The sequence below is a fragment of the Pipistrellus hanaki genome, assembly GCF_964339955.1.
Source record: "Pipistrellus hanaki genome assembly, chromosome: 8".
Classification (NCBI taxonomy): domain Eukaryota; kingdom Metazoa; phylum Chordata; class Mammalia; order Chiroptera; family Vespertilionidae; genus Pipistrellus; species Pipistrellus hanaki.
In genome coordinates, this window is record NC_140510.1 from 85,092,933 (window position 1) to 85,112,805 (window position 19,873).

The window sequence follows — 19,873 nt, forward strand, 5'->3', positions numbered from 1 at the left end:
TGGCCAGGAGCAAACCTCATCTCCTGTGCACTTGCCTTCTAGCCAGCATCAGCTCGGGGCATTGGCATCCAGGTCATTCACAAGTGGAGTCAGCTCCCCAAGAAAAGGCCCCTTCTGGTGCAGAGGTGAGTCTGCCGCCGCTCAGATCCCCTTCCCCTCTTCTCATCTCCTCAGCCTGACGGTTCCCATTTCGTCATGTTCTTCTGTCCTTTGTCCTTCCAGCCAAAGCCTGTCCTCAGCCAGCTGTCTTAGTTTTTCTCTCGGGGACTGTTGGCTAGCTTTTGTCATGGCTCAGTTACTTACCACGGAGCCCTGCCTCGCCTCTCATGTCCCTGAAGCTGGCCTTTCTGTGTGTAGGTACCTACACAAACCCTACCTCATCAGCGGCAGCAAATTTGATCTGCGGATCTATGTTTACGTCACCTGCTATGATCCTCTGCGGATTTACCTCTTCTCAGATGGACTCGTCCGCTTTGCCAGTTGCAAGTATGTGCTGGTGGTGAGGTGTCACCCTGACAGCTCTGGGGATTTGCTTTCCTGAGAGGAACAGGAACTGGAGGACACCCAGCAGGAAAATAACACATGTTTTGGTAGTTTTTGTTAGCAAAGGAGAACTTGAGGTATATTTAGGAAAACCTAGTCTTCCTTTCCTCCTCTGTATCTGCTTCGGACACTCTGGTCACCAAATGTATGGGACTTTTACCCACACCGAGCAAATCTCTGCAATACCAGCGAGGTGTCCCACAACGTAACTCATTCTGACACCGTCTTCCTGGAGTTAGCATCAGATCCTACAGGCTAAGAGCCCAGCTCACACGGCTCCCCCCTGCCCACGTCAGATGCCAGTCACACGCCCACATTGCCACCTGTGCTTCTGACCCATGGGCTGTAAGTCACGTTCTCGTGACCTCTCCCAGGGTTCTGTTAGTTGGGTCGAGTGGCTCACAGAACTCAGTTTACTTACGTTCACTGGTTTATTGTGAAAGAGTAGGATCAAAAATATAGATGAACATCCAGATGGAAGAGATGTGTAGGCTAGAGCTTTCATTCCTCTTCTGGGGACACGAGTCTCCCTCCTCCTCCACACGTTCACCTACCCAGAAGTGTTCTGAACCCTGTGCTTCTGGGGTTTTATGGAGGCTTTATCACGTAGGCATGATGGGTCATACTCATCCATTTTCAGCCTATCTCCCATCTTAAGAGAATGGGGGGCCAGGCTGAAAATTCCGAGCTTTATAATCCTGGCTCATTCTTTCTGGTGACCAGCCTTACCCAGGAGCCCACCCCAACGCTCTTCATTGGAATGAAAGTCACTCTTACTACATAGGACTTCACAGGGCTTCAGGAGTCCTGGCAGGAACGGGGCCAAAGGCCAATATTAGAAAAAAGACACTCTCATGCTCTTAGCACTTGGGATTTTACAAGGTTTTTAGGAACTGTGTGTCAGAAAACTGAGGGTAAGGATTATAAATCACAGTATTATAAATCACAGTATCATGTGAGGAATGTGAAAACGGAGGTTCTCTACTTCAGTGAATCTGGGGAAGGGCTTCCTGCAGGACTGAGGGTGGATAAAGGAGAGGAGTTTAGCTGTGCTGTTCTAGAAACCTTATCTCCACACATACTTCTGAGGCTCTTGTGCCTCTGGAAAGATCTGTCCACTTGTCCGTTGCCTCCTCAGGGTATGGTAAACGTTTGAACCATTGTCTGATTGTTACCTCCTCATCTTACCTCTGCCTTTCTCCTCCTTTCAGGTATTCTCCTTCCATGAAGAGCCTTGGTAACAAGTTCATGCACCTGACCAACTACAGTGTCAATAAAAAGAATGCTGAGTACCAGGCCAATGCTGATGAGACGGCCTGCCAGGGCCACAAATGGTACCTAGGCAGTGTCTCTGTCAGTGGAGGCCTAGAGGAGCACAGGGTTCTGGGGTTTGGGGAGGTTCAAGGAGATGACGAATGGAAGATTAATATAAGACCCAAGATATCTGAACACTTGGCAAAGAATTGGTCTCTTTGCATCCAAGCTCAACTGCCTTAATTCATAACATCAAAAGAAGAGATGGGAAGAAAACACTTTTGTGCTTCTTATTCCTTTTTCTTTCTCTTCATCACTCAGTTCATAGAATATAACCCCAATACTGTACTCCCCTTCCCACGTTGCAGGGCACTGAAGGCTTTGTGGAACTACCTGAGCCAGAAGGGAGTCAATAGTGATGCCATCTGGGAGAAGATAAAGGATGCTGTTGTCAAAACCATCATCTCGTGAGTCACAGGGCCACCTGGTGTGAGGCCTGCCCCCAAAGCCAAGCCCCTCTTCTCTCATGGGTTCCACACTCTGTGCTCCGGCCTTGGTGCTGTGTGTCCGTTCCTAAGGGAGCAGGAAGGAATGGATAGAGTTACCTTCTGCTCTTCTCTGAAATCCATCCCCAGAAGCTGGCCCCACATCAGAGGCCTCTTGAGCGCTGCTTTTTCTGGCTTGTTTCTGCTCTCCCATCTTTGGGCCACTTCATTGGCAGGGCGGCTCTGGATAAGGCCTCCCTTCTCCATGTGACAGGTCAGAACCCTATGTGACCAGCCTGCTGAAGATATACGTGCGGCGGCCCTATAGTTGCCACGAGCTCTTTGGTTTTGACATCATGCTGGATGAGAACCTTAAGCCCTGGGTCCTGGAGGTCAACATTTCCCCGAGGTAGGTGGTGGTGTCAGGCCGCTCACAGCAGAACCCTTTCTTATGCTCAGATCCTATTTCTACTCCAATCTTGCTGACTTTGGGAAGACCTCTCCTTCATTAGAATTTGTGTTTTTCCTTCAGCATCTGTTTGTTTATTCATTACTCATTCTTTACCATTATTTCAGGGTTCTTTGAGGATGGAGAGGGGTTGTTAAAATTTTTAAAAATATATTTTTATTGATTTCAGAGAGGAAGAAAGAGGGAGAGGGAGATGGAAACATCAGTGATGAGAGAGAATCATTGATTGGCTGCCTCCTGTATTCCCCCAACTGGGATTTGTGCCCGCAACCCAGGCATGTGTCCTTGACCAGAACTGAACCTTCTTCCCTTTAATCTGACGCTCTCAGAGCCAAACTGGCTAGGGCAGGAGTTGTTAAAATTTTTTCTTTCGAACTTGCTCCCACCACTTGCTTTTTTTTAACAAATGAAGGTCATGGGCAAGGACCTCCCTGAGTAGGGAGACTCACTGTCTGGGGGCAGGAAGACCCCATGGTGAGTTTGAAGATCAGGGAGTAAATGGCTGGCACTGACGTGGACGTATGATTGGAAGAAGTCCGGAGAGCGTGTTTTTAACCACTCTTTCCAACCTTTCCTCGAAGCCTCCACTCTAACTCGCCATTGGACGTCAGCATCAAAGGCCAGATGATCCGGGACCTTCTGAACCTGGCGGGCTTTGTTCTGCCCAGCACAGAGGACATCCCCAGCTCCAGCTGCTCCAGCAGCTCCAGCAGGTGAGCCTCCTTGCTTGTCTGCAGCGTGGCTGGCAGCACGAACAGCCCTTTGCGACTCTGAGAAGGAATAATGCCCGTGTGTTCCACCTGCTGGGTCTCCTTTGCTGCTTGGTCTGCCCCTACAGCTGTCCACACACCTCTGCCGTGTCTGTGCCCCTAAAAGCAAGCTTAGTTACACTGCTCGCCTGTTCAGGAATCGCCTTAGGGCCTGGGGACTCGGCTTTCTACTCCTCACATGGCATCAAGGCTCCAGGCTCCGTTTCCCAGGCACCCCTCGCTTTCCTCCTCTTCTGGTGTCCGGCTCTGATGAACCAGACCCCTCAGAACCCCAAGGTTGGAAGGATCCTTAAAGATCAGTTAACCCAGTCTCCTCTCTAAGACGTTTGTGCTTCTCACTGTTTCCCCAGTGTCCCCTCCTTTGCTCATAGGGTTTCTTCCTCTTGAAATCCCCCTCAGCCAGACCTCCCTGTTTCACTTCACCCATCCATCGAAGCCTGACTCAGGGCAGCATCTTCATGAAGCTTGCTCTCGGAACCACTCTCGCGGGAAGGGAGCTAACATTAGCCAGGACTGCTTTATGTAAGGAAGAACCTATAACTTATCCCCGGGGCAGCCCCAGGAGGCTGGTGTTGGTATCTTCGGTTACAGAAGAGAAAGCTAGAAAAATCGCCAGGATTAAGGAGCCCACCGAAGGTTATCCAGCTACAAAGCGGTAGAGCTGGAACTCAGTTCCTAAGCTGCCAGTAACAAAGCTTGCTTTCCTCACCATACCTTAGGAGACTCTTGGGCTCTGTGCTGTCATCGTCATTTGACACCTGCCATCCTGTGAGCTCCTTGGAGGCCACCTTTGTATCTCTCGGTGATAATTGTAGTAATGGGGGTGATGAGAACACGGTACAGGGAGGTCAAGTAATTTGTCCAGGATCACAAAGCCAGTGGGGTTAAGCTGGGTATTTAGTGAGTGTTCACTAAATGAAACTAAACTGAGTATACAGTAATTATTCCAGGGCCCTTTGTAACTATTGAAATGCACCTAGAAAGGGCACTTTGTACTCCTTACTTTTTTTATTTTATTTTGGTTAATCCTCACCTGAAGAAATTTTACAGAGCATGGGAGGGAGGGAATGTAGGGAGGATGAGAGAGAGAAACATTGAGATGAGAGACACATCAATGGTTGTTTCCTGCATGCTCCCTCACCGGAGCTGGGGATCAAATCTGCAGCTCAGGCTGCAACCCAGGCTCATGCCCTTGACTGGAAATCACGCCCAAGACCCTTCAGTGCATGGGCCAATGCTCTCCCTGAGCCATACCAGCAGGGCCACACCCCTTACGTTTTCCCATGGTCCTCGACTCTTATACAGCCTGCGTGAATGGGTGCATTGCACACCAATCTACTCAGTAACATCTGTCTATACTTCTTTCTTTTCTTAAAAAGGGTGTCTTCCTGAGCTGGGCCCTCTCTCCACATGTCCTCAGGCTGTGAAGCTGCTGACCTTACCCTTTCTCCCTTTCTGCCCTCTGCCTTAGCCTGCCCAGCTCCCCCAGGGACAAATGCCAAATGGCCCCAGAACAAATCACTGCACAGAAGTTGAAGAAAGCCTATTACCTGACGCAGAAAATTCCTGATCAGGTAGGAGATTACCTCCCACCCCCACCCCCACCCCCAGTGCCAGCGGAAAGCTTCCCTGCTCAAACATTGGGGACCAGTCTTTCCTCTGCCTGGGGCAGGCTCTCCTAGTCTAGGTCCACAGCCTCCTCTGTGGGCAGAGACAGGCTGGCATGTCCATCTTCCATTCGGGAGAGAGCTGATGGCCTTTATCTCGTATTCAAGAACCACTGCCCTGGGAAGAATTCTGTGCTAGCCCATCTTGTCCTCAGAGCTGTAGGAGACCCTCTGGTTTTCTCTCCCTGAGGTGCAGTGAGCCCCTGGAAAGCTTGGCTTTCTCAGCAGGTGAGGGAGCTGGATGGAAGCGGACAGACATAAGGCTATTGCCAAATCTGAGTTGCTGGATTCTGATATTGATCCCATCCAACAGATCACTTAACCTTTGTGCCCCAGTGGTTCCCCTCACCCTGACCAAGAACATATTCACCTCCCAGCTGAGCCCAGTAAACCTGGGGACAGATGCGGCCCAGGGCTGGCTCACCAGCTGCCTTGGTGGTCCCACAGGGCCCCAGCGTTGTTCTCTCTGACCCTGGCTTCTCGATTCCCTGTGTCTGTCTTATATTTCTGTCCTGCTCTCCTCCTCCCTGTTCCCTGGGCCACAGGACTTCTATGCCTCGGTGCTGGACGTCCTGACGCCAGATGACGTCCGGGTTCTGGTCGAGACGGAAGACGAGTTTTCCCGCCGCGGTCAGTTTGAACGAGTTTTTCCTTCTCGGACTTCTTCTCGCTATCTCCGCTTCTTTGAGCAGCCACGTTATTTCAACATTCTCACCACCCAGTGGGAGCAGAAGTACCATGGCAACAAGCTCAAAGGTGATGTGTCCTCCCTGCCCGCAGGAGGCCATGCTGTCTAGTAGTGAGAGATTAAGTCTCTGTAGACCGGGAAATGGGCCTCCCTGGCAAGAATTGGCCAGTTAATGCCACTCTCTTAAACCCGCCCCTGCTCCTCTTGTCCTAGGCGTGGATCTGCTCAGGAGTTGGTGCCACCAGGGGTTCCACACGGGAGCCCTCACTGAGTCTGCTCCAGTGGTGAGTGATCCCATTGGGAGGGAGGGCAGCTCCGGCTCAGAGTCCCCCTCCTCTGCGTGAGGAGTGCAGTGTGGGTGGTAGAGGTCCAGACCCTCCCACTTCTCCCTGGGCCTCCCTTTGTGTCTCGTGGCCCTTCCTTTTCAAAGGAATAACTGCCTCTAGGATTCCCTGGGTGCCTTTCTTTCAAGGATCAAAAAGTGCTTTGTAGCCTCAACTTTTTGTCCCAGTAGGGAGGAAACCAAGACTATCCCAGGTGGGCCCACGATCACCTCTCAGAGGCGGAGGGGCCAGAGTGCCAAGACCTGGAATGCTTTAGCCTCGCTGTTTGCTTTGCTTTCAGTGGTCTCTCCCGACATCGCTTCTGACGGTGCCAAAGGGTGATGGGGTCAGTGCTTCCTCCAAACCAGAGCCTGGCAAGCTGGGGTGAGTGTGCAAGGACACGGTGTTGGGTAGGACTTCGGATACTTTTTAAATTGTATTCTCACATTTGACACACAGTATCTTAATGGTGTGAGTTCAGAGAGTTTTGTTCCTTTCTCTCTTCCCAGATCATGATGAGGCCAGCATTTTTCAATTGGTTGATATTCAGAATTTTCAGCTATAATATCTTTTTCCTGATATGCCCAGACTGTTATGAAATCAGCATTTTTCAGTTGGTTGGCTCTTGGTATGCCCAGGATGCTGAGCTGAGCTGAGCACAGAATCATCTGTAGAAATGGTCACTTTCTGCCACACCCACTAGCTGTAGGAAATCTTTTAGCGCTCCTACCCTCACACACATTTATACTTGTACTTAAGCTCTCAAGTCTTCAAATAAATGTATTTTACAATTATTTATACCTCCATAAAACCATGGTTGAGTGTCTCAGCTACTTCTTTGTCCCCATTCTCTAAAAATAATAATGCCGAAACCGGTTTGGCTCAATAGATAGAGCGTCGGCTTGGGGACTGAAGGGTCCCTGGTTCGATTCCGGTCAAGGGCATGTACCTTGGTTGTGGGCACATCTCCAGTAGGGGGTGTGCAAGAGGCAGCTGATTGATGACTCTCTCTCAATGTTTCTAACTCGCTATCTCTCTCCCTTCCTCTCTGTACAAAATCAATAAAATATATTTAAATAATAATAATAATAATAACAACAACACAAAACACAGCTCCTCGGAGGGAATCAAACCACTCTTTGAAGATGGGACTATACCCAAGTCCAAGGAGACCCATACTTGCCTTTTTCCTCTTTCCCCAGGAAACCCATTTCCTCAAAAGACAGTGAAGACGCCAGCAAAGAGCCCAGCCTCTCCAAGCAGATGTTACCTGTGAACAAATACTCCGGGCAGACTTTGAGACTCCCTGCTTCCCCCAACTCCCAGCCACCCAGCAACTCCTTCCTGGCTGCTGTGAGCCCATGACTGGCCTCTTCCCGCTAGCCCCTGTCCAGGAGCACTGGTGTAGCTACCTCATGGGAACTGGCCAGCCAGCCAGTCCAAGCCCCTGCCCCCTCTCCGTCCCCCTCTGCAGAGTATTTTTTTGAAGCAATGAAATTACAGAGATGGGCATCTGGAGGGGCGGTGGGGTGGTGGGGACAGGGAGAAGGTGAAGGTTCACTGGCTGGTACCTCGTATCTCAGCAGAGAAGCCGATGATCGCTACTCTGCCTTATAAAGCGGGGTTTGCTTTCCACCTTCAGAGAGCCGTGTGTGGTTTGTTTTAGGCCATGACGCAGTGATTGAATTAGAGTTCAAGAGGAGAAAACATGTCCACCAGCCAGTGGTCCCCATATTCTGACCTCATAACACTTCTCAGTCAGCCTTCTAAACTTCTCAGTCATGGGTGTTTCCTCTCCAACTCTTGGCTTTGTGAGGGGGAGAGCCAGTTTGTGAATTTCCCACGGCCCCAGTCAAGGAGCCTGATGACCCCACCTGCTGTTGTCTGTATATCAGTGGACACAGTCCTGGGGGAGCGCAGAAGGGGCTGTGGTTCCCCCATAACCTAGGGGAAGGCTCATGGTCTCTTTACTTCCTTCCCTGTCTCTGAGTAATGGGGTCTGGCTCACAGGTCGCTAGGGCAAGCAGCGTCTGGTGGCATGGCAGGCGGATTTCAGAAGAAGTCATTCGTTGTAGGATGGGCTTCCAGTCAGACTGCTGCCTACACTCCTGTACTCTTAACTGAATCTACCTCCCTCCCTAAGACTCAGTGAAACAGTGACTTTTCAATAAATGTTTGAGTGAACTGTACAGACGGAGATCTCCAAAGACACTTGTGTCTGATCCAGAAGGCCTACTTCTCTCTCCCCTGGGGCAAAGGGGCACCAAGGGTCAGAAAGGTTGTTTTCACTTGAACTGTGTTCCTTCTTAACCCATACAAAGGTACTTCCTGGTTACTGCTCGCCCCCTCCCCTGCCCTGCCATCCCTTTACTTGATTTTTCTATCAGCGGGACCCAACAAGAAGCCACTGGCCCATCTGTGATACTCAAGTTTCCCCATTGCACACCAGGCAGGGAGCTCTGCGCACAGTCACGTCCTGGGCTCTGCTGTCATTCGGAGCTTTGGGAAGATGGAGACTACTCTGCTTTATGGCTCCTGGAGTTCTGTGGCAAGCTGGAATGGAGCCATGGAAAAATCACTCTGAGGTCTGACTAGGTTTAAGGCCACACGAGACTGGGCTGGCCGCTGTGAAGGCCATGTTGACAAGTTGGGCAGAAAGCTTGGCAGAGTCCTGGGGTAGCCCAGCAGGAGAGTCCTTGAAGCCAACTCCTCTTTGTCCTACCTGGAAGCAAAAATGTCCCAGTGAGCCTTGTGGCAAGGACAGTAAGCGGCCTTCCTAGGAAAACTAGCCGCCTGTGTAAGTAGTTTTGTGTGGTTGGTCTGGTCAAGGGCTTCGGCGAAGAGGCCTCCCTGAGCTGGCTTACTCCTTGCAACCCAGCTTCAGTTCTCTGGCCCACCCTCTGACAGCGTGGCCAGTCCCCTTCCATCCCTGCAGCTGGAGAGGGAACCAGCATCGCAGCATGATGGGAATGAAATGGGGGGGAGGGGGAGAGGCGGGAAAGGACTTAGGAAATTAAATGATGAAAATAGAGTGTTCTTGGTAGTTTAAAACATGTTTGTACATGCATTGTTTTTAATTTTCATCACATTTGAGTATAGGATAGGTGTGTGTTGCTGGGTGGGAGAAGGAATGGGGTTTATGTATTATATTTTTCTTTTATCATTGGGAGAAAATTAAATCTAACTTAAGCATTCAGCATACATACTTAGCAATGAACACCCATAGTATAAGGTGTTCAGCTGAGTAAGGATTTTGGAGAAGTAATGAGATTTCTTTGCAAGTTTAAAGTTGGGGATATAGTAGGATAAATGTCAGGACATGTTGGTTGTTTTCCTAACTTAACCCAGACCCTGTTAGAGAAGGGAGTGCAATACAGAGTATTTCTGGAGTACTGGGGTACAGATTTAGGGTAGAAGACAAGGGTTGCTTATTGCTGTTTACTTCAGATTCACTCAGGATTGATAGAAAATTAAGTGACTTAGAATAAATACTAATGAAGAGGTGGTATTGGAGGCTGCCCTTGGGTTCAAATCTCATTTCTGCTGTGTGACCTCAACTACCACTTTGTGTTTTAGTCTCAGTTTTTTAATAATATGAATATACCTATACTGCAGGGGTGTGAAAGCTTAGTAAAATGCAGTAAAACCACTTAGGACTTAGAGGGTACTTAATTCATGGCACTCCTATTTGCTATCCAAACCCTGTCTGGGTAGGAAAGGCAGGTAAGAATGTAAAACCCCTTCCATGCGGGAAGAGCAGCAGCTGGAGAGCCAGTTCAGGGGAAGGCGGCCAGCGCAGGCTTAGATGCCACAGCACTGCCACCGCGCACAGAATGCAAATTCTCTGGGAAAGGAAGCATATTAAGCATTCGAAATATGTGAACTAAATGAAATTATTATCTTACCCCAAGATAAGCTTTGATAAGAAAAGGAGAGCAAGGGAGCAATGGGTGCCTGGTGACAGGGAAGGGGAGGGGCATCGTAAAGAAAATAGAGACCTTGACCTGGAACTGGAGCCAAAGAACAGACGCACCTCCCCAACAGCTCTGCCAAGGCACAGCTGTCATTACAGGTTAATTCTGTGGTTACAGCTCTTTAGTCACCAGAGCCAAAGGACGTGCCTGATTGCCCCGGGGGCAATACAGCAGGGCGCCAGTGGAGGAGATTGGCAGTGTGGGTACACAGTACATCCACTGCCCTCGTCAGCTGGATTAGTTATCAAAGAGCAACCAGGAGACTTCCCCTCCGGCCTCTGGGTTTGTCCTTTAAGACTAAGGCTCAGCTGTCTACTGCTCCTCTGCCCCAGCTGCTCTGAGACTTAGAAACACTGACGATTTTCAGAGAGATGTGGCTAAGGATGCTCCGTTTCACCTCACTTGAGATTCTGACCCAGCCCTTAGACAACCCTTGGCCTCTCAGAGTTCCCTCCGCCCTGACAGTTTGCACCCTATTGATGGCAAGGCGCACTGGAATTGACCTTTCATCGGCGCTGGAGCAATGAAAGCTGCAAACAGTCTTAATGTTCCTGGCAAATCTCATAGGCGAAATAATACAAGTGTCAGCAAAGGGTAGTTGTTTTTAAAACCCATTTGTGCCTTTATTATATAATAGATTGAGACACATGGAGTGCTAGAGAGTGTCATAGCAAAAGCCAGTACAATTTTGGAAGGATATTTAAGTTTCAATTAGTAAAGTGGGGAGAACAAAGCCTACTTTATAGGGTAGTTAGGAGAAGTGTCTGATATATAGTGCAGACTCAAACCTATTTTAAAACATAAAATTAGTACCACCGAAAACATTTCTTCCTAAAGAAATTATAACAGCATGTTACTATTACACAACTTTTAAAAATATATATTTTAATGCCGGGACCGGTTTGGCTCAGAGGATAGAGCGTCGGCCTGCTGACTGAAAGGTCCCGGGTTCGATTCCGGTCAAGGGCATGTACCTTGGTTGCAGGCACATCCCCGGTGGCGGGTGTGCAAGAGGTGGCTGGTCGATGTTTCTCATCGACGTTTCTAACTCTCTGTCCCTCTCAATTCCTCTCTGTGTAAAGTCAATAAAATACATATTTAAAAAAAATTAAAAAATAAAAATATATATTGGGTCGGCAGCTAAGTAATTGCGGATTTTTTAAAGAAAATCAAAGACAATTTTTTCATGGAACTAAATAACTTTATTCTGTAATGTATTGCCCATTTTGATCAATGACCTTTTGCCATCTTTCAGGCAGCATCATAATCCCACGTTCAAAAAACTTCTGGTTTTTATTAGCAAAAAACTGAATCAGGTACGATTTGACATCATCATCATTATTGAAATTTTTACCATTCAAGGAGTTTTGTAAAGATCGAAACAAAAAGTAATCAGATGGTGCAAGGTCAGGACTATATGGTGGATGTGGCAAAACATCCCAACCAAGCTCCATTAATTTTTGCCGAGTGACCAAAGATGTGTGTGGCCTTGCATTGTCATGATGGAATACAACACCTTTTCGATTTGTTAATTCGGGCCGCTTTTCTTCAACTGCATTGTTTAATTTCGTTAGTTGTTCAATGTAGACATCAGAATTGATCATTCGGTTGGGTGGTAAGAGTTCAAAGTAGACAATTCCTTTGTAATCCCACCAAACTGATAACAAAACCTTCTTTTGATGAATATCAGCTTTTGATGTTGTTTGAGTTGGTTCACCTGGCCTGCTCCACGATCTTTTCCGCTTGATATTGTTGTAAACAACCCATTTTTCATCGCCAGTTATCAGTCGTTTTAAAAATGGATCATTTTCATTACGTTTCTTTAGCAAATTGCAGCTGCTAATGCGTTGCGCTAACTGTGATTCTTTCAGTTCGTGAGGAACCCATGTATCGAGTTTTTGAACATAGCTAAGTTGTTTTAAGTGATTTTCAATGCATGTATGTGATACATGAAGCTTCTCTGCAATCTCACGTGTTGTACTGTGACAGTCCGAATTGATTATTGCTTTGATTAGGGCGTCATCAACTTCAACTGGACGACCAGAGCGTTTTTCATCTTTGAGTGAAAAATCACCAGAACGAAATTTGGCAAACCAATTTTGACACTGCCGTTCTTTTAAGGCTTCGTCACCATAAACAGCACATAACTTTTTATGAGCTTGCGATGCGTTTTCCCTTTGCGGAAATAAAAAAGCAAAATATGACGAAAATGTTCCTTTTGATTTTCCATTTTTCAACGAACGCCAAACGAAAACTACAAAACAGATCAAAAAACTTTTTTTACTGATTAACAGCTGAATAGCCAACTATCAAATAACAAAATGTGTTTTACATTTGTACTACGTCTGCAAACTAAAAATTCAACTGAAGCCATATATGTGTGAAACCCGCAATTACTTAGCTGCCGACCCAATATTTTATTGATTTTTTACAGAGAGGAGGGGAGAGGGATAGAGAGTTTAAAACATCGATCAGCTGCCCCCTGCACATTCCCCACTGGGGATGTGCCTGCAACCAAGGTACATGACCTTGACCAGGGACCTTTCAGTCCATAGGGTGACGCTCTATCCACTGATCCAAACCTGTTTCGGCTATTACACAACTTTGATAAAACAGATTTTGATTCTATCCGTGGGATATCAAACTTTCGGATTTAATCAAGGTACTTAGCTTTGAAAAATTGGAACCCCGACATTTGTTGTCAGGGAAATCAAGACTATAATACACAGGTTCAGGCATTTGGTGTACGCCAAGGCAGAGTGATAGGGCAGAGGCTGAGCTGTGGTTTGCTGGTACCAGACTTCTGCACGTAGGTGGCACAGGGGCGGGTGGCCAGTGCTCCCGGTAGTGCAGGGGCATGAGTCCCGAGCAGAGAGCCTCCAGAGAAGCAGGCGTGCAGAAAAGGAGGCTCTCCCTCACATCTCATGTTCTCGGGGAACCTGGTGCTAAGTGAAAGACGCCAGAAACACGATTGTATGTTTTATAATTTTATTTACATAACATTCTGGAAAAGGCAAACTGACCAAAAGCACATCAGCGGTTGTCAGGGATTATATGAGGAACGGGATTGGCTATAAAGGGGTGCTTTGGAGATATTCTATATCTTGACTGCATTTGTCCAAACTCATCAAATTGTACACTTAATATGGATGTTTTATTCTATGCAAGTAAATAGATTTGACTTTTATTTTTTTAAAATATATTTTATTAATTTTTTACAGAGAAGAAGGGAGAGGGATTGAGAGCTAGAAATGTCAATGAGAGAAACATCGACCAGCCGCCTCCTGCACCCCTCCCCCCCACCCCCCCACCGGGGATGTGCCCACAACCAATGTACATGCCCTTGACCGGAATCGAACCTGGGACCCTTCAGTCCACATACCGACGCTCTATCCACTGAGCCAAACCGGTTTCAGCTAGATTTGACTTTTAGAAAAGAACAAAGTAGCACTTCATGACACATGCAAATTAAAACCAGGATGAGATAACACTAGAATAGTTAAAAAGGCAGCCAAGACCCATTGTTGGAGAGGATGTGCAATAACAGACTTTTACAAATGGCTGCTGGCTGAGAGTAAAATGTTGCCATTGCTCTGGAACTCCAGAAGTTTCTTACAAGTTAACACATTTACCTATGACTCAGCGATTCCACTGTTAGATATCCTTCCCCCACTCCCTGGCAAATGAAATCAGATGTTCACCAAAAACATGTATTGTGGCTTTATTCACAAAAAAAATGTAAACAATCCAAATGCCTTTCAACAGATAAACTTGTTTGGAATGCTACTCAGCAATAAGAAGAAATCATAGCCTTACAAAAAATGCTGGCCTCACAACAACGCTCAAGGGACTTCCTTAAACCGAAAACAAGCTGGTACCAAACTGCCTGCTCTGCCCTGAACTGTTCTGCCTGTGCTGGGTTTCTGCCCTCTGAGCCAGCTCTTAAAAAGCAGCTCCTAGAATCCTGTTTCAACCAATAGGACTGAGGCTTTCCCTGTCCGATTGGACTAGGCAGCTCTGGCCAATCAGAGTGGCTCCATTTTGACCAATCAGACAGTGCCTTTTGGACCAGTCAAACTTCAAAGATTTGGAGTCCTCATTTACATGAGGATGGACCAATCAGGGACTAGGGTGGGGACCCCTGTCCATGTAAGACAGCTCCCCTTGACTGATAGCACATCACTTCTCTTTCCACAGGTTCTTGAAAGACTGTCTTCCTGGCTGAGCGGAAACACCAAAGCTATCTCTGAGAGGGACCTGGCCCAGAGCTGATGTACAGCACTTGTGCCTGGCAGTGCTGTGTTCACAGATGTGCTGTGGCACAGTGGAGATGTTTTGCAGTGAATAAACTTTCCTTCACCAAACCCCAAACTGGGGATTCCTGGTGGTGCTGAACTGGCAACCATATTTGACAAAGGGATCAATCTAGCAAGAAGATACAATACTTATAAATATATATGCTCCAAACAGGAGTACCAAAATATCGGGTGTCTCCCCAAAATGTATACACACTTTAACAGTTGATAGCTCAATTTTGAAAACAATGTATTTTAATAAACACAAACACTGCCTTTATAATTATGAAGGCTCCAGTTGAAAAGGAGGCAACACTTGAATATTTGCAATGCTAGTGTTTCTAATTTTATTCACTTGCCTTTGTGATTTTACTCATTCTGGAGGAAGCATAGGTGTATCTTGCAGTTGTACATTGCATTTCCCTGATGGCTAGTATGGGAGACTGATTTTTTCCCAAGGTGGCTGCTGCAATTTCTTTCAACATACATGCAGTTCTGTAACTGATCTTGCCACTCTTCATTTCAAGCTATTTTGATTTTCTACTTCTGTGATAAAGAATACAGAAATAGATCCAAATATATATTAGAATCGAAGGAAAGATATATATGGTATTGCAAATCTCTGGGGGAAGCATCATGTGAAGAGTTGGCCACACGCTCTCATCCCCAATCAGGTAATTGTTGGCTTGAAAGACTTTGATGAAGGCAGGTGCCTTTCCCTGAATATAGTCATTAAGAGCTAATGTAGCCAAAACCGGTTTGGCTCAGTGGATAGAGCGTTGGCCGGCGGACTCAAAGGTCCCAGGTTCAATTCCGGTCAAGGGCATGTACATTGGTTGTGGGCACATCTCGGGTAGGGGGTGTGCAAGAGGCAGCTGATCTATGTTTCTCATCGACATTTCTAGCTCTCTATCTCTCTTCCTTCCTCTCTGTAAAAAATCAATTATATATATGTTGAGCTAACGTAGACCTTCTGTGATGCAGCAGTCCTCCTGCATACCCAAGGAAAGCAGAAGAGAAACTAGCTGCTTTGCTCTGCAGCAAAATAATTAGCATTCACTGATTTATTGTAGGTTTAGACTGTAGTCTTAAAGAGAAGAAAAATGATTTATCTAGGATGAGATGTTGAAGCTAACCAATAGAGGAAGCAAACCAGCTGGTTCTCGATGACTTTAGAGCAAGAGGAAGGGGGAGGGAGAAAGAGAAAAACATCAATGGGAGAGAGAAACATCAATCCATTGCCCCTGGTACGCATCCCAACCAAGAATCGAACCAGAGACCTTCGTTGCCCAGCACGACACCCAACCAGCTGAACCATACCAGGCAGGGAAGGATTGAATCATTGTAATACATTATTATTGTTTTCACAAAAGTTCCTGGGTCTGGTGACCAAGATAATGGACAATCAGACAACTTTGGGAAGCAAATTTCCAGAAACTTCAAAAGAAAATGTTGTGTGACTTTTCTTTGTTTTTGTTTTTTTGTTAACCCTCACCCGAGTATATTTTTCTATTGATTTTTAGGGAGAGGAAGAGAGAGGGAAAGGCACAGAGAAACATCCATGAGAGAGAAACATCCATTGGTAGCCTCCTGCACGAACCCGACCAGGGCCAGAGCCAGGGCCCAAGGAGCCTGCAACCAATGTACATGCCCTTGACTGCAATTGCAGCCAACAGGCCAGCGCTCTATCCTCTGAGCCACACAGCGAGGGCTCTTGTGTGACGTTTGGGCCAGCCAGCTGAAATGTTCTCTTATAGTTTGAGTATTGACTCTGAATTCTTTCTTAGCTGGAATCCAAGTACCAAAGTTGCTGAACTCAGGTCTGACCCCATAGGTCTGAGACCTGGTGCCATTACCCCACCCCACCCCCATTTCCAACAGAAACAGCGTTTGAACAGTTAATGCCTGAAAAACTTCCCAAACCAATGAAGGCATTAAGTCTCAGATTCAAGAAACTCTGTGACCCCTCAGGCGGGATAAGTATAAAGAAACCCATACCGAGCCACATCAGCTGTCAGCCTCCTTGTCCCTTTGAACTTAACGTGCCCCTTACCCCTCTGGGCACCTGTCCATACCAGCCTCCTCCAATGCTCTAGAACAAACTTGACTTTTGCTGGTTCTATCACGAAGGGGTTGAATAACTGTGACCCTTATTTATTTTATACTTGTATGTCATGCTTTTAACTTTTTTGAAAAGCATACTTTTGAATATATATGAAAGAATTCATGAAACAATACTTTTTCTTCTTGCAATATTTTCTGTATTATTTCCCCCCATCTTACTGAAAAATAGTTCTGCTTTCACTCACTAATCTGATCTCAATCTGCAGCTGGAAAAGCTCTGCCTTAGCACTCAGGGCCGGGAGGGCTGGGGAGCGAGAGGGGAAGGGGTAGGACTGCGTTTTAAAAAGCTCTTTACATTTGCTGGTTGGCTTCCCATCCGGGAGCCAGCGGCCCTCGGACACTGGGCCTCTTTGTTTTGTTCTGTTCTCTAGGACGGCGGCCTCTCAGCTCGTTAAATCCCAGCGGCGGGTTCCTGGGGTGGTGAACCCGCGAGTCAGGCGCGGGCCGTCCCCGGGTGTGCCCTCCGCCTTCCTCCCCCTCCACCCCCTCCCGCCCTCCATCCCGGCCAGCCCCGCCGCCCGCCCCGGGGCCTGGGATTTCCCGAACTCCGGGCGCTCCGTTCGGACCGGCGAGCCCAGGAAGGGCGGTGCGGCGCCGCGGAAGGGGCGGCCATGGTCATGGTCAGCCCGGGGCATCCCGGGCCGTAGGTAACGGTCCCTCCCCGCCGGGCGGGCTCACAGCTGGACGGCGGCCTCTGGAGCTCCAGCGCCGGGGAGGGACGGACCAGGCGCAGGAGCATCGCCCTCAGCCCGCCCTCCCGCTCCGTCCCGGGGCCGGCGCTCCGCCCGCACCCGCCCCGCACCCCGCCCGGACCCTCCGCCCGCACCCCGCCCGGACCCTCCGCCCGCACCCCGCCCGGACCCTCCGCCCGCACCCGCCCGGACCCTCCGCCCGCACCCGCCCGGACCGCGGCGCCGGAGCCATGAACCGCCTGGCCGCGGGGCTGCGCTGGGCGCTGCGGGGGCCGCGGGGGGCCCGCCCCGGCCTCGGGCCGCTCGCCGCCAGGGCCAAGGCCTCGCTGCCCGGCGCCCTCCCGGCGGCCGACGCGGCCGAGGCCCCCGACGCCGGGCCCGGCGCCCCGAGGCTGCGGAGCCCCGAGGAGCTCTCCGGCCCCGGGCAGCTGCGCTTCCTGTTCCAGCTGCTGGTGCAAGGCTACGTCCTGCACCTGCACCGGCTGCAGGTGAGCGGGGCCGGGGGCCGGGGACCGGGGTGGGTGAGCACCGGCTGCAGGTGAGCGGGGCCGGGGGCCGGGGACCGGGGTGGGTGAGCACCGGCTGCAGGTGAGCGGGGCCGGGGGCCGGGGACCGGGGTGGGTGAGCACCGGCTGCAGGTGAGCGGGGCCGGGGGCCGGGGACCGGGGTGGGTGAGCACCGGCTGCAGGTGAGCGGGGCCGGGGGCCGGGGACCGGGGTGGGTGCGCCTGGGGACAGACGCTGGGGGTGGGGAGGCGCTGGACAAAAAGTGAAGAACAGGGGAACTTAGCCGGGCGCCCGCCGGGTCCTGTGGGGTTCTGTGCAAAGGGGAGCCGGCCCGGGAGCGGAGAGGAGAGGTCCAGGAGTGTGAGAACCAGGAGGGCGCCAGGAAGGAGCTGGGCTTAAAGGGGACGGAGCTGGAGAGAGGAGGGAACTGTCTTGGTAATGGAATGGTAGATGCAAGCACATGAGCTGCCGGATGGTATAGAGCCGCTGTTTAGTTCTGTGATTATACCGGCCGCCGTAGCCGTCTGCCAAAGGAAGCGGCTTCAGGAGGATTACAGAGGGTTAGCACCACTTACCTGGTAAATCAGCCCTCAGGGCAGCGGTCCTCCACCTTTCTAATGCTGGGACCCTTTAATCCAGCTCCTTATGGTGTGGTGGCCCCCAGCCATAGAATTATGCCACTTCCTCACTGTGATTTTGCTCCTGTTAATGAATCATAATGTGAATACCTGTGTTTTCCGATGGTCTTAGGCGACCCTGACATTGAAAGCCACTGCTGCAGAGCGTAAGGCATGGTCACCACCACAGGAGGAGCTGTGTTAAAGGGTCGAGGCATTAGAAAGGCTGAGAACCACTGCCCTGGGGGGGAAAAGAGGTAATTTCTCAGGGACATTAGACATTAAGGAAATCTTAGGCATTAAGGAAAAGGCACTTTTTTGTGTGTGTGTGTGTGTCAATTTCCAGTAAGAAGGATTTATCCAGTGGAACGCTGAAATGAGGCAGGATGAGTGGATAGCCTACTGTCATGGACAGAGGCTAAACAACCCCATGTTGGTTCAGTTGGAGAAGTGTTTAAGGAAATGAACTGAGTTAATGCACCCACTCCGCCCCAGGCATCTTTCCAAGTGTTAGAATGCAGTGAGGGAAAGCCAGCCCCCTCGGGGGTTTGTACACTCCTTCGGGGAAGAGGGAGTCGTGCTGTACATGCTATCGAGCTGGCCCAACTCCTGGTGACCCTGTGAGTGAGCGATGACCACTGGTCCTGTCCTCAGCAGGCCTGCTCTGCTTCTTCTATGGAGTCATTCTTTCCTCCATGAAGGGATAGGGACCTCCCCTGTTTCTGAGCCTTGTAGGCAGGTCCTAAGGTACTCAGAGATGCTTAAACAATCATTCCCTCTAAGCTCAGCTCCAAGGAACTACATAAGCCAAGGAACCAGAGTCCTGCATACTTCCTTTGCTTGATTTGACCCCAGGAATTTGAGAGGCCCGGGGAATGGGCCAGGGTGGCGGCTGAGAATTACTCATCTTCCTCAGAGGAAGATTACCGGGGGGGTTTGCTCAGGATTGCCTCTAGAACAGTGACTACGAAGGAAAACAGCAGTCGGGAGGAGGAGCGAGAAGCAGAAGGAAGCCAAGAGTGTGTGTCCTTTTAAATGAGAGGCCATGGCTAGAGTTAGGAGAGTCCCCTGTCCTAGCCTTTATCTCCCAAAGGTCTGGAGCCAAGTGGAGGGGGATGTTCCATGGAGATATATTAGCCCTTCCCACTCACTGCACTTGGCTTATGTGAGCGAATAAAGGGCAGAGTCCTGCACATCTATCGATATAAAACCCAGTGAATGGCTCTATCGCAGAATAGGATGCATTCCAGCGACCCGCTGTGTGTCAGTTCAGATTCCATTGGTTTCTGCTCACACCGGCTTAAACCAGAAAGCAGCTTTGTTGGCTCACATAACTGAAAAGTCTAATAGTTGGGTGCCCTTCAGGTATAATTTGCTCTAGAAATTCGTGAAATCATCAAAACTAGTTTTAGGGTTTTTTGTTTTGTTTTGTTTTGTTTTGTTTTTTGCAGTTCTCTTGGCCCTGC

The 19,873-nt window shown here is 49.1% G+C and overlaps 2 protein-coding genes across 2 annotated transcripts in view; both read left to right on the forward strand.

Moving 5' to 3' along the window:
• The window catches only part of TTLL4 (tubulin tyrosine ligase like 4), a 30,234-nt gene extending 21,846 nt beyond the window's left edge, over positions 1–8,388 (forward strand). Inside the window, 11 exon segments of the mRNA XM_084892398.1 lie at positions 43–125; positions 358–486; positions 1,755–1,877; positions 2,166–2,264; positions 2,557–2,691; positions 3,333–3,464; positions 4,993–5,095; positions 5,734–5,944; positions 6,090–6,160; positions 6,501–6,583; positions 7,402–8,388. Of these exon segments, the coding sequence (XP_084748524.1) occupies positions 43–125; positions 358–486; positions 1,755–1,877; positions 2,166–2,264; positions 2,557–2,691; positions 3,333–3,464; positions 4,993–5,095; positions 5,734–5,944; positions 6,090–6,160; positions 6,501–6,583; positions 7,402–7,564 (1,332 nt within the window). The 3' untranslated portion in view covers positions 7,565–8,388.
• Positions 8,389–17,424: 9,036 nt separating this feature from the next.
• The window catches only part of CYP27A1 (cytochrome P450 family 27 subfamily A member 1), a 33,788-nt gene continuing 31,339 nt past the window's right edge, over positions 17,425–19,873 (forward strand). The window contains exon 1 of the mRNA XM_084892514.1: positions 17,425–17,772. Within this exon, the coding sequence (XP_084748640.1) occupies positions 17,515–17,772 (258 nt within the window). The 5' untranslated portion in view covers positions 17,425–17,514. The remainder of the gene's footprint in view (positions 17,773–19,873) is intronic.